Genomic DNA, 12714 nt, shown 5'->3' on the forward strand with positions numbered 1-12714 from the left:
CCTAGGCTTTTACACAATAAAGGTTAAATTTACAGCATACATTTCAGGCAGGTTATTTATCTGAGGATGTTAATAACATAATACAGGCCTCCATTCACTATGGCAGACTAGATCATTAATGTAAAATCAGGGAGATTTACTGTAGAACAGATAGATTTAAAATGTCATTTTTTTTCTCGTGCCAGAAGAGATAATAAAAGACAAGACAACAATCACATAGGAGAAAATTAGAACCGGTAAAGTATATATGTGTTGACATCTTGCATGTTTCTTCCTGCATGTTTTTCTTTTTATTTAAAGACCCATATTTTTAAGAGTTCTACAGCATGATTTGAATGTATGTATCCCGTCATTAAATATTGTGACATGTAAGTACTTTCTTTCGTGTGATTGAGGTTTTACTGAGTGCATAAAGAATCTAATATTTGCATAGAGGTAACAGGATTTGGTTTTGCATGTGGTTTTATTCTAGTTTATGCGTGGCAACCTAACACCCCCCACCACACGCCCTTAGGGTGGCTTGCAGGGATTTATGCAGATGTAGATATTGTGCTCCAAGAGCAATAGGGTCATTCCCAGACCTTTTAAATAAAACAAAAATGTCTGGTATGATTGAAGACAGAAATGTGAACTTTGCGTAACACTTGAAGAAAATAAACCACTTTCATCAACAAAATTTTATGCAGAATACCCTGAAAGTGGTAGTGAGTCCCTACCATTCAAGAAAGTCCAGAAAATGCCTCCTAATACCCATGCCATTAAAAACTATTTTCTAGGTATTAGTAGACCAAAAGTGGTACGGGGCAAGGCCACCCAACCCTGATGTGTGATCTAGTTTACTTTTCAAATAAGTCATGTTACAATTAATATTTTGTCCACACACACACACCAATATTCTCACATTGCTCTCGGCAGAAAGTTATTGAAAGAACCCTGGATTCTGAATGTACAAACCAGTTAAATGTGCAATCCAGGGCTACCCTTCTATGGCAATTTCCAACTGTAATGTGGATAGCATAACTTTATCCTTGGTAATTTATGACGAATTAACTTATTACTGCTCATTCTGTTGCAGATTGGTGATCACATATAGTAAAACCTTTCACTTCATCAATGTAAAAAAACTATAAATAATGCATATTGTGAAAATACATCAACACTTATGCTATTGATTTTCTAAATGATCAATAAATTTGCAGATATGTAAGAATTCCATTTTTTTGGATCATTTCAAGTCCTGCACAATGTTTAACTGAGTAATGTATCAGCTAAATATACACTTGCAACAAATTAAATATTCAGGTTCAATAATTTCCAACATGTACCTTATACTCCTGAATCATTTCTTGGAGGTCCCATGAACATTTAAAATGTACACTAAAAATAAAATTGCAGGGCAAACTACAATTATTTTTAATTGGAAAATGCCTTTTTACTACTATAATGCTCAAAATAATGAAGAACCCATTGTAGCATTGACAAATGTGAGAAACCATCGACAAATACAGTTCACTTAGCAGTGCACATTTTGTTTTGACAAAAACTTCTTAGAAACAACAGACCTTTCTGAGTCCTGCATTTGCATTCAACGTAAACAATAAATAATACATAGTTGAAAAATTTGAACTTTGCCACTGCCACTGTCTATATGTTCCATGTGAGGATTTTTGTTCATTTCTAACAGAAGTACACACTCTTTTCTTCGGTTGAAATTCACCTTTTAACTACGTGACTAAAACCCGGGTCATATACTCCAGTGCTCATGCCTTACTTCCAATAAGACCAAATATTCAAAGTATTTTAATAACATGGCATTTGAATTTTGAAAACAAATATCACTAGACATGCATGCTGTGGGGGCATTACAAAAAATAAAACAGAAAATCTATACACGGAATCATGTAATCATGATTATATGAGTGTAGGCTGAAAAGTAATGCACACATGCTTGTAGAGCTCGAACAAAAACAAATAGCAAGATTGGGCAAAAAGTACACTAAAGTTCAAATTGAGCAGCTTCAGGCGTGATGTGATGGAAGTGAAAGATAATGAATAACTGATCGTAGCACTTTTCCACTTGATACGAGTAAAGAAGAAAACCCCCTCCTCAATGACATGCAGTTCACTTCCTCCTGCCCCTCCTTTCCATCAACTTTTGCTGGTAAACAGGGGCCACGCGTGAGACACAACCGCCCCCGTCCTTGAGAGCCCCCCCCCCTAGTGTGTGAGTTAAGTGAGGGGTATTCCGCCACCGCCCTTGCAGAAGGGCCTAATCCCCTTGGCCTCCAACCATCGGCCCACATTCTGGCGTCGTCCTAGCTGCCGATGGTTTAGTGGTGACTGCTGTCATTCACCAAGTGGACCACTTTGCACCCAAAGACTATGTGTACTGTTTTTAACAAGGTCGAAATGCTGTTTCCACTATCCTTCGTAAATATCTCCTTTGTCTTCCCCCCTTTCCTCCTGGCTCTCTCCCTCCCCCTCTCGTTTCCTACCACATTCACTCCCCTCCTTCCAGAATCTTAAATGTATATAAGACGGCACACAACTTCACTTTGTTACCTGATGATGATGTAATACATTGAAACCTGGTCGTAAAATAAAAATTTTATCAAGTGGAAAATTGCTACGATCAGTTATTCATTACATTAAAGTTCTAAGTTTTAAAATCATAAATTTATTTTTCAACATAGTCACCGTTCAAGCTAACACATTTCTCCCAACATGTAACAAGTTTTTTCATTCCGTCACTGAAAAACTCTCCCAACTTTTCTCGAACTGCCTTCACCTCATTGTCTGAGGTATAATGATTACCCTTGAGGTGTTTCTCGAGTTGAGGAAAAATTAGGGAAATAAGGAGGGTTAGGAATTGATTTAAATTTCAGGTTTCGCACAGCCTCTCCAGTTGCATGCGAGGTGTGAGGATGATTGTTGTCAAATTGCAAGATTATTGATGCAAGGCTGCCTTTAACATGACAAACTTCTTCCTTGGATATTCCATTATGGTTTTCGATACACTTTCGAGTTATTCACTGACCATTTTGAATCAAATTTTCCACAAATTTGCAATGTTTATCGTCTGTGGCAGCCATCAGACGTCCGCTGCGTGTTTCATCAACAATTATGGATTTTCCAAGCTCGCAATCATGAAATTTCACCACCCATCTTTTTACAGTAGGCCTATCAACAGTACCATCACCAAAAAGAGCTTTTAAACAACAATGAATCTCAGTAGGAGTCAACTTGTTCAGCAGTTAAATATTCAATAACAGCACACTCTTCAACTCACGTTGAAATAGTACTAGAACAAGTCTCAATACTTCCGCTTCTTGAAATACACCGGATGAATAAACCGACCTCAAAGCTGCACATGCATGTTGAGGGGGAATGTTACTTCCACTAGCCACCAGGAGTGCTTCTGAAGGTCACTTTGTTTGCGATCTACAAGCATGTGTGTATTAGTTTTCAGCCTACCCTTAAACCTTTTTATCAACATATTACAACCATTTTTTACAGGTCTTTACTCAAACTAAATAGTATTTTAAGTAATGCCTACCATTTTATGCAAGAAAGAATATTTTTACATATATTTCTCATTGAATTTGCCACTGGGATGTCTGCTGATGCACTGATGAACTCTGATTTTTCATGGAATGTAAAAAGTAACCAAAACACACACACTATAATAATTTACATGAGTTGGGAGCAGGGCCTGCAGGAATGGGTTTAACCAAAAAAAGCTATTAAATAATGCTCTGAAATTATCATTTTTTCATTACCACATGTATTTCATTATAAATTAACTAAGAATAGATGGGAAAACCATAAGCTACAACCTATTATTTATTTGGATCAAATCACATAAACAACCAGCATACCAAAACCACAATTAAATTTTTCCTTTGCCATCAAGTGATATCTAGTGATCTGAAGCAAACTCACCTATATTATTTTCGATTTGATAGTACAGGATGTACCATCCAAATCAGGATCCTGTAGGATCCAAATTTTATGAACAAGATTAGGCATGCATGATGGGAGCACCAGAAAATGATACCACTATGATGGGAGATAAATAGAGCATGAGAATATGCAAAGGAAGTAAGCAATTCAGATTCATTAAATGGGTTGATGACCTTCAAATAAAGGTTATAATAATAAGTAGGACCAATCAAAAAGTTAAGCAAAGGCTGCCACCAGGATATTTTATGATAAAAGAGAGAGAAACTATGAATAATAAATCAGCATTAAACAATCCTCTGGGCACATCTCCAACTCTAGTATGACTGGGGTCATAAAGCCCCAGCCACATGCACTATAAGCATTTCAGGTGTATTGCCTAGATGCAGATAATTTAGACCATATTGGATATTGAAATGAATTACTCAGAAACGGAAGTAAAAAGGCCACCATGGCATAAACAATGGGTTTTTAATAGATAATATAAAGATAGAAAGGATTGACATGGAACCGCACTTAGAGAAACACACCCATACAAAAAAGCAATCAAAGCATGAACTTATAATGACAATCAAAAACAACTTTTCAGAATAAGCTAATATTAGAATTTCAAATTCCACCACAGGCATGTAATAGGTCTGTCTGGAAAGGATCCAGCTATGCAATATTTTGATAAAAACAGCCTCCCTAAAAGAATGAGGCCTTTGTCCCCTTCATAACTCACACACTTATCCCGGCGCCTCTTTCACTTCTCAAAACATTCGGCAAAGTCCATTTTCGTAATGGTCACCAGCTGCCTCCACGCCTTCTCCTTTATCTCATCAACAGAGTCTTTGAGAGATTGGGCTCTCATTTCAGGGACATAGCCATAGACCCATGACTCATCTCCAGTTGTGACCTTTTCCAGTAAACGTGGGTTATTGTTCGCAGCTTGGAGCAAGTTCCCTGCAACTGCAGCTCAAAATTCTTGACGTTGAAGAGATAAAAGAGAATGTGATGAGGCAGCTGATGACCATTCCGCACAAGGACTCAGCCGATTGTTTTGAATAGTGAAGGGCGTGCCGTGATTAGTGGTGACGTCCCAATGGGAGTACTTCAAAGGAGACTAAGGCCTCATTATTACCTCAGGTAGGTTATTATTCTCAAAAACATTTCGCCTCCATATCCATTCCAGACAGACCTTGTATACATTAATTTGAGTCATTAACTTCACAGAGTGAACTAAAAATGTGAAATTTAAGTAATCTAATTTGATCAAAAGTATTCCTTACCGCTCCGCAGTTTTAATTGCTACTTTCAGGCGACGAATTTCAGCGGTTATTTTTTCAATTCTTTTTACACATTCATCAAGTTTTTTCTGAGCAGCCTTAGTGCGGCTACCAGTAATATCCTTGATTTTGTTTGACAGGGCCTCAACCTTAGTTTGAACTTCTTCAGCTATTTCACTTTCCTTCTTATACACTAATTAGGATAAAAGAGGATAAAATTAGCGTCAGACACAAATAGAGAAATGCTACACATGTACTCATAAGTATCACATGCAATAATTTTCTGAATATAGTATGCTCTTTATTCCATGGGCACAACGAATAAGCTGGAGATTTTTTTATGATGCAACCACAGGTTTTACACCTCCACAGATCCAGTCATTAGCCCTGAAATGCATCACAGAGAGGGCAGAAGACTCCTTCATGGTAAACTGTTAGCTCTTCTAGTGGGCGTCCAGGTGTGCCCTCAGGATGCGCGATTGGTTTGTTGAAGAAGAGAGCGTTACCTGGATTTTACTGTCTTTTCGGGCTTTTTTGGGACTTGAGACAGGGAATGCCTTTACTTTGATGACTGCACTTCTGTTTGAGGGTCGTATCCATACAACCACGACTTATTCCCTAATATTAGAGTGTTGAGAAACTGAAAATCAGCACTGGTAATGTCATTAATGACTCTCTAAACACTTCAATTTACCTTTGTGGCACAGCGAAAATCGAATTTACAAGAGGTAGTAGCACTTGAATCAAATAAAATCTATTAAATGAAATTAAAATGCTTCAAGTATATCATCATTTGACGAATGCATATAATTATGCTTCATGTATGCATGTGACTGTGGGATGTAAGTCAAACAATATGGTATGAAGAAGGTCTGTGTACCTACGCTTTACAATTGAACAACAGGATTGTATCTCTTTTCATGTAAAAAATGATATTTCACTCAGCTGATAATGCTTGTCCACAATGTATCAATTAATGTAAGGCCAATGTCGTTAGGGGCAACCAGTCATAAATTATCATATTGTCATATCGTAGAGGCCTATATTTATTATAAATCCAAGCATAAACCATTTAAGATTTTTTGGCATGAGAAAATGTACATAGAAATGATGTTTGAAACCATACCTAACAAATGAATCACTAAAACTTAGGTAAAAGGCATCAGATATCTATCAATTAGATTGTTTCATATATTATCTTAACTAAAAATGTAACCTTTATCATCCATTCTTTTACAAACTCACTTTCCCTAGTCTAAACTAGCCCACTACAACTTAGACTCTGCTTTTTCCTCATCAATAAAAAAAACTTTGAAAACCAGGGATTTTGTAAAATTATCCATCCTTATCTCACTTTCAGTCCAAAGGAAACCTTTGCCTCAACACCATCCATAGTGCCATAGGAATACTTTATTTTCTTGCATGAATACTTTTTCAGCAGAAAGAAGGATCCATTATGCATCATATTTGAAGTCAGTAATATCAAAGCAACATCCTCATAATTCGAAATCATTCATAAACAGATGACAGATTAAATTGATGCCATAAACAAATGTACATTTATAGTCATGAAAAATTGAATTATCATAATCAATGAGGCATGTGAATTCATCAATCGTATGACATGTAATTAATTTAATACGTCACTTTTATGATCATTTTTGAAAATGATAAAAATGGCAAAGAGCCAATTAGCTAATATCCCCACACAATAAAACAATTATGTATTTAAATAAAACAGCTTTAAAATTCATGAGTTTTGGTTTGAAGTCATTCACAGTAAAATTAAATAAGTTGCCTTTGTCTCAAACTCAACATAGTTCTATATAGTGTTAACAAACCTACAATTGTATTATAATACCTTTCTTCACTATTTTTGCATATTCTTGAAAAATCCTTAAATAAGATTGGTCACCTTTTATAAGGGTTGGGTATAAGAAAGGACTATGAAGTCCAATCTCATTCCAATGAAGATGTTAAATAAACAAATAAAAATACTGCAAAAATGATGAAGTTTCTTACTTATGATGCTAATTATTTCACATTCCAAAAACTGTACAACCCTGAACATATCTGAACCCAATCATGTGACAAAAATTGTGCAAGGAGCCCAGCAACTGACAAAAGTGAAATTCCCTGAATGCTTTTCACTATTTTCTTTGACAATTGCAGATGTTTAAATAAAAACCTTGCCCAATAAAAACTTTGAAACAAGCATATAAAGCTGCATTATCGCCATGTGCCAGCAGGGCACCAAAATACATCTATAGATGAAATATGCAAATTAAGCTACTATGCATGATTATAATCCAAAACATTCCTAACTTATCAAACATATTTTCTGTATATTATTATCTCTTTGCTTTATCTCCATTCTCAACTAAAAATTTACTATTCTTATCATATATCTTACTGCATTGGACACTGAGTATCTTGAAGTACAAATCATTTATATAAACCTCCAAAGTGCAAACTGAGGGTAGGTACAACACAAATTTGATGTTATAGCATACTGCATTTAACAAGCAGCATATACATATTACCTTAATATTTTATTCTTTGAGTCCACCTTTCATGAGCTTTATGTACTTAGCTTGTAAAGCATGCAAATTTTTCACAATGAGAAAAGGTTTTAATTAATTAAATTTGAGCAATTTTGAAGTATATTCATTAAATATTTGAAACAATTTCATGATAGATACAGTTAAGGAAAAAATGCATACTGCCATATTATGAAGGTTTAATCACCAACACAAATTACAGAATTGAAAAAGCTGTTATCAATGTTTCAAAAAATTGAAACACTCCTAAATGTATTTTTAGAAAAATACCATACACTTACCTTTTTGCGCCTTTTCCAAAACAGATGTCAAAGCTTTTACTTGTGCAGCAGAAGGAGTGGCTCTTTTGAGAGCTTCCTCCTGATCTCTCAACTGAATTTTGTTCAAAGCATCCATCTCCACAAGCGACTAAAAGAAAAATCACATTCGTGCCAACTTAAATATAAACTAAGAATTAATTCAAGAAAATGTAATCCATGCGATCTCTTACTTTTTAGCCTTTAGGTACAAAGATTGCTAAAAATGGCTCATTCAAGAAAGAAATATGAAGTTTCCACGATTAACACAATTTTTCATAATGTGTTCATCAGTTTAAAAACAAAAATAAATCCTATATTTATTCTATAGTTAATGTTATAAACAAGCCAATCCCTAAGTCATTCTGGGTGAATTTACTATCTTTGCATCTACAAGATAACACATATTCCTCAGAACAAGTAATTATCTTTATATAAAAGAGCAGGAAATTGTTTCCATGAATGCTACAAAAAATGTCAAGACCTTTAAAAAATAATTCAAACTCATTTAAGTAATATCAAAGTAATTCACCTGAATTTCAATTGAAAGAGTGTTGATTTTTGTTTCAGCATCCCTCAGACTCTTAATAAGCACTCGTTTCTGATCTGTCAGAACTATTTGCCTGGATCTGAGCTCGGAGACCTTCTGGGAGAGTTCTGTAACTTTTGCTTCAAGTCTCTGCATCTCGTTTGGATCGACTGAATCCATGGAAGTACGAGACAAGGACTGCCCCATCCTCCCTCGAGCTACTTTTCTGCCTCCACCAGACATTGTTCCTGTGAGAAGAGTCAATTTTTTGCCATTCTAAGGTTGAAACGATAAAAAAATCATCAATCATACACAAAGATACAGCTAGTGAATACATCGTGAATAATTAAGATTCATATCGCCACATGTTTCCAACTCATCATTTCCAGCATACATGATAACGATGCCAGGGTAACCACTTATACTTTTTGATCCCATTCCATACTTTTTCATAACGAAAAAGCCATCACTTTTCAAGCTTTTCTCCGGAGGGCTAACATTCAGGCGAGGTATATTTTTGATGACCATCCTCCATCACTTAGCTTGCCATTAGTATCAGCCAAGTCAGTCCAGCTATAGTCTTCGTTGGTGTCAGAGCATAGTGACATGATTGATGACTTACAGCGAGCACAAATTGATCTCACAATAAATGAACATCATTCACATCACAAATTCCTGATTTCCATATCATATTCCTCCCAGTTTGCACATTGAATTCCCACCTTTAAAAAAACATACTCACCTCTTTAACTGAATTTTGGAGAAAGAGTAATTCCTGATTTCTTCTGACTTCTTCCTGATTTCCTAATTTCCTAATTTTCCGATGAGTGGAAACCCTGTGTATCTGCATTACCAACACAAATAAGCCTCGATAATATGATTTTTTGAATCCATATTCATTCAACCCATGCTGATATGACAAGGTGAAACTTATAAATCTGATCAGTGATCTCAGTGGAAATTAAGTGAAAGCAACACTGGGAAGGGAATACTAATGAAGAAGTGGTCCCCAATGGACAGAAATGAGATTGCAGTGATCTCAAATGGTCTGCCATTCACCATACTTGTACATCTAATCTTCACGCCATTCTCTCTCAAAGGATGATGCCCCATCAAGAAAGCCTTTGGGCTTCTAAAAGAAATCACTCTCTCTCTCTCTGATTTCTTCCATAGCATCCAATCTCTTCAATTGCATCTGCCACATTCATCTATGATTTCATACATTTTCTTCCATTACAGAGATTTCTAATATTCCTTACCTCGAGATTTTTGTCAACCACATTCACATCACGCGTAATATCTGACAATCTCGCCTATGCATCGAAACCATAAGTGGTGAAAGAAAGTTTTTGAGAAAAAATACGAAGTTTACTTATTCGTTGATTATGAATTTTCATAAAGTAGAGCCTGAAACCATCAAATTCATCAAATGTTTTTACAGGAGAGTCACCAAGAGTCTCAGGCAATATTTTCCCTGATATCACCATTGAGGAAATAGTTAAATGCACTGATATAAACATTGCTAAAATCAAACAAATTATTCTTATCACAGGGATGCTAATGACACTAGAATTGTTGAAATGAAAGCTGTATTTGATATTCTATACTAGGCAGGTGTTTTGAGGTTCACAGATCAAAATCTTGCAGACCTGTGGTACATGGCAAATGAGAGAGAAATGTCACACCACAATGTCTTGGAGAAGATTTTAAGTTTTTATTGACAACTTTGTCCAATACGAATGACTTTAACTGATTTGGTCAATCATTGAATGGAGCATTAAACTACTGAGGAACATGTAACCACAAACATAATGCTAGAAACTCTTTGCGGCTGGTGTATATATATGGACAATATCTGAATAGTAAGCCCACCAAATATGGAATCAAAATTCATTCCTAAGAGCTCTCGTTTCTTGCTCTCATTCTACACACTAAATATGGAAAGAGAAGCCAGAAAACAGACTCATCGAGATTTTTGGCAGAAAACAACCACTTCAAAGTTGTGGAAAGATTGATCAGTTATATTTCAGGATCAGGCTATTTCGTGACTGTAGATAATTGTTCTTTCTCCGTTCAACTCATCAAGAAACTCATTAATAATGCCAATATAACATTTTTGAAACTTAAGAAAAAAATGGGAAATACAGCCACTCTCTGTAGGCATAAAATACTATGAGTTACATAGTAACTTGAAAAGATGTGAATACTGAAAAAGAAAAATGTAGCCAAGCTGTCATCTTCAATGCACCATGATGATAATAATTGAGAGAGACATTAGTATTTCAGCCAGACCAGTAATTCTTGGGTTACATCATACTAAGAATGGTGGCAATGAGACAGTACATCAGATGAAAGGAAGGTATGCAATGATAAGCTGAAACTTGCCACTGATTGCATTCTTGGTTGTCAATGAGCAGAGCCAGAATTAATGGTTTCACTATCTATAATTGCAATGAAATTAAATGAGCCAAAGAAGGCTTCTAAAAGGATTAAGTAGAGATTTTGCTACATGCCACAGGGTTACTTAAAAATTAAGGCTTCATAACAAAACCTAAATAAGAGTCTAAAATGAAAATTAAGGAGTTGGTAGGCAATCTGAAGAAACAAATCCACCAAAGAGAAATGAGGGCCAGAAAAAAGATGTTTTGCTCATGGCGAAAAAATATGAAAAGCAGAGCTAGTTGTCTATGTTTTCCAATTATATTTGGCAAGGGCCCACCATCACAACTAGTGTAGCTCGTATACAAGGCAGCCAGAAAGATGATATTGAAAAACAATAATCTTCGGAAGAAAAATATGCATTTTCTATAAAGCAAATCATAAAAAGCATCGTCACCAATATTTAATTTTTACTGCTCTATTTTGACATTAATTACTAATTACCTATCTAACAAAATTTTCAAAGTATAACATAGAATAATCTCATTATAATGGGAGATAAAATATTATGTAATTATTCATACTTATAAAAGAGTATTACAAATTTTATAATGTTGCAATAAAAATGCAACTTTTTTACTGAAATATATTTTTGAAAAAGAAAAATAACAATATTGTTCATTATAAATAGCACAGCCTCTTAGACAGTGCACAATCCATGCATGGAATCCAAAATGCCATATAATCCCTTAAGGTCAACGATACCCTAGTAATGCAGTTGAAGAATTTGAAAACTGAGAATCAATCCTACAGTTATCATATTTAGTCAATGTATTTACTCCCCTGAATGAGTGAACTTACGTTCACAAAAATTTGGTATGAATCTAATAATACCCTAAGAAAATGCTCTCCTTTTATTAGTGAGCATTCACTAAGGATAAAATGTGTAGCTTAAGATAATGACAACAATTCTTCAATACCTGATTAAAACCATTTTGGAAAATATGTACAGTAAAATAATTGCAAACAAAATTGCAAATCATTTGCAACAATGGATATTTTGACTTTTTTCCTGGATATTTTTCCACATGTGATAAGTAGCTGAAAGATGAGTCCATTTTTTTTCATCTTAATTGTAGGGATGATAGAACTTTAATATGTTCTCATTGAATTATGAGTAAATATCAAGTTCAAATGCAGTCCCAAAGAGTGGAACTAGACGATTTCTAGAGTTTTCAATCAGAATCATTTCCTTAACTATCAAAACACGGAATATTCTCATTCCACTTGCTAATGTGCCTGTGAGAGATGAAAGTTTCTCAATTTACACATGCAAAGACAAAATAAGGAAGGCATTTAGATGCAAGCCGCAACACGCATGCGGCTGTTTCAAACAAAGAGCCCTGTTTCAAAATATATTTAATCAAGCAACACTAAAAGAGTCATTAAAAACTGTGATAATATAGATGTTTGCTTTTTTGAAATTTTATCTAAATAATTGCATAAAATATGAACGCACTTGGGTTTTTTGCACTTTTTTTTTAATTTTAACCATATGCAAAAATTCAACTTTAAAAAGTCATCAATTAGTAAACTTCAGGTTCTTCTGAAGATTACTTAGTAAAGTCAAAACCAGGTTAGTGTTAAAATAAAAGGGATTGTGGAAAAAACAAGTGTGTTTATCATTCACAAGGATTCATTTCCACCAAGTGATGCCTGAT

General features: G+C 34.9%; 1 protein-coding gene across 1 annotated transcript in view; it reads right to left on the reverse strand.

The window, feature by feature from the left end:
* glu (structural maintenance of chromosomes 4-like protein gluon) overlaps positions 1–12714 on the reverse strand; it is a 52009-nt gene that overhangs the window by 16695 nt on the left and 22600 nt on the right. Inside the window, exons 13-15 of the mRNA XM_071584420.1 lie at positions 8618–8862; positions 8071–8197; positions 5232–5421 (exon numbers count right to left, since the gene is read on the reverse strand). Coding sequence (XP_071440521.1) covers positions 5232–5421; positions 8071–8197; positions 8618–8862 — 562 coding nt within the window. The remainder of the gene's footprint in view (positions 1–5231; positions 5422–8070; positions 8198–8617; positions 8863–12714) is intronic.

The sequence above is a fragment of the Hetaerina americana genome, unplaced genomic scaffold (genome assembly GCF_022747635.1).
Source record: "Hetaerina americana unplaced genomic scaffold, ioHetAmer1.1.p SCAF_19, whole genome shotgun sequence".
NCBI lineage: Eukaryota > Metazoa > Arthropoda > Insecta > Odonata > Calopterygidae > Hetaerina > Hetaerina americana.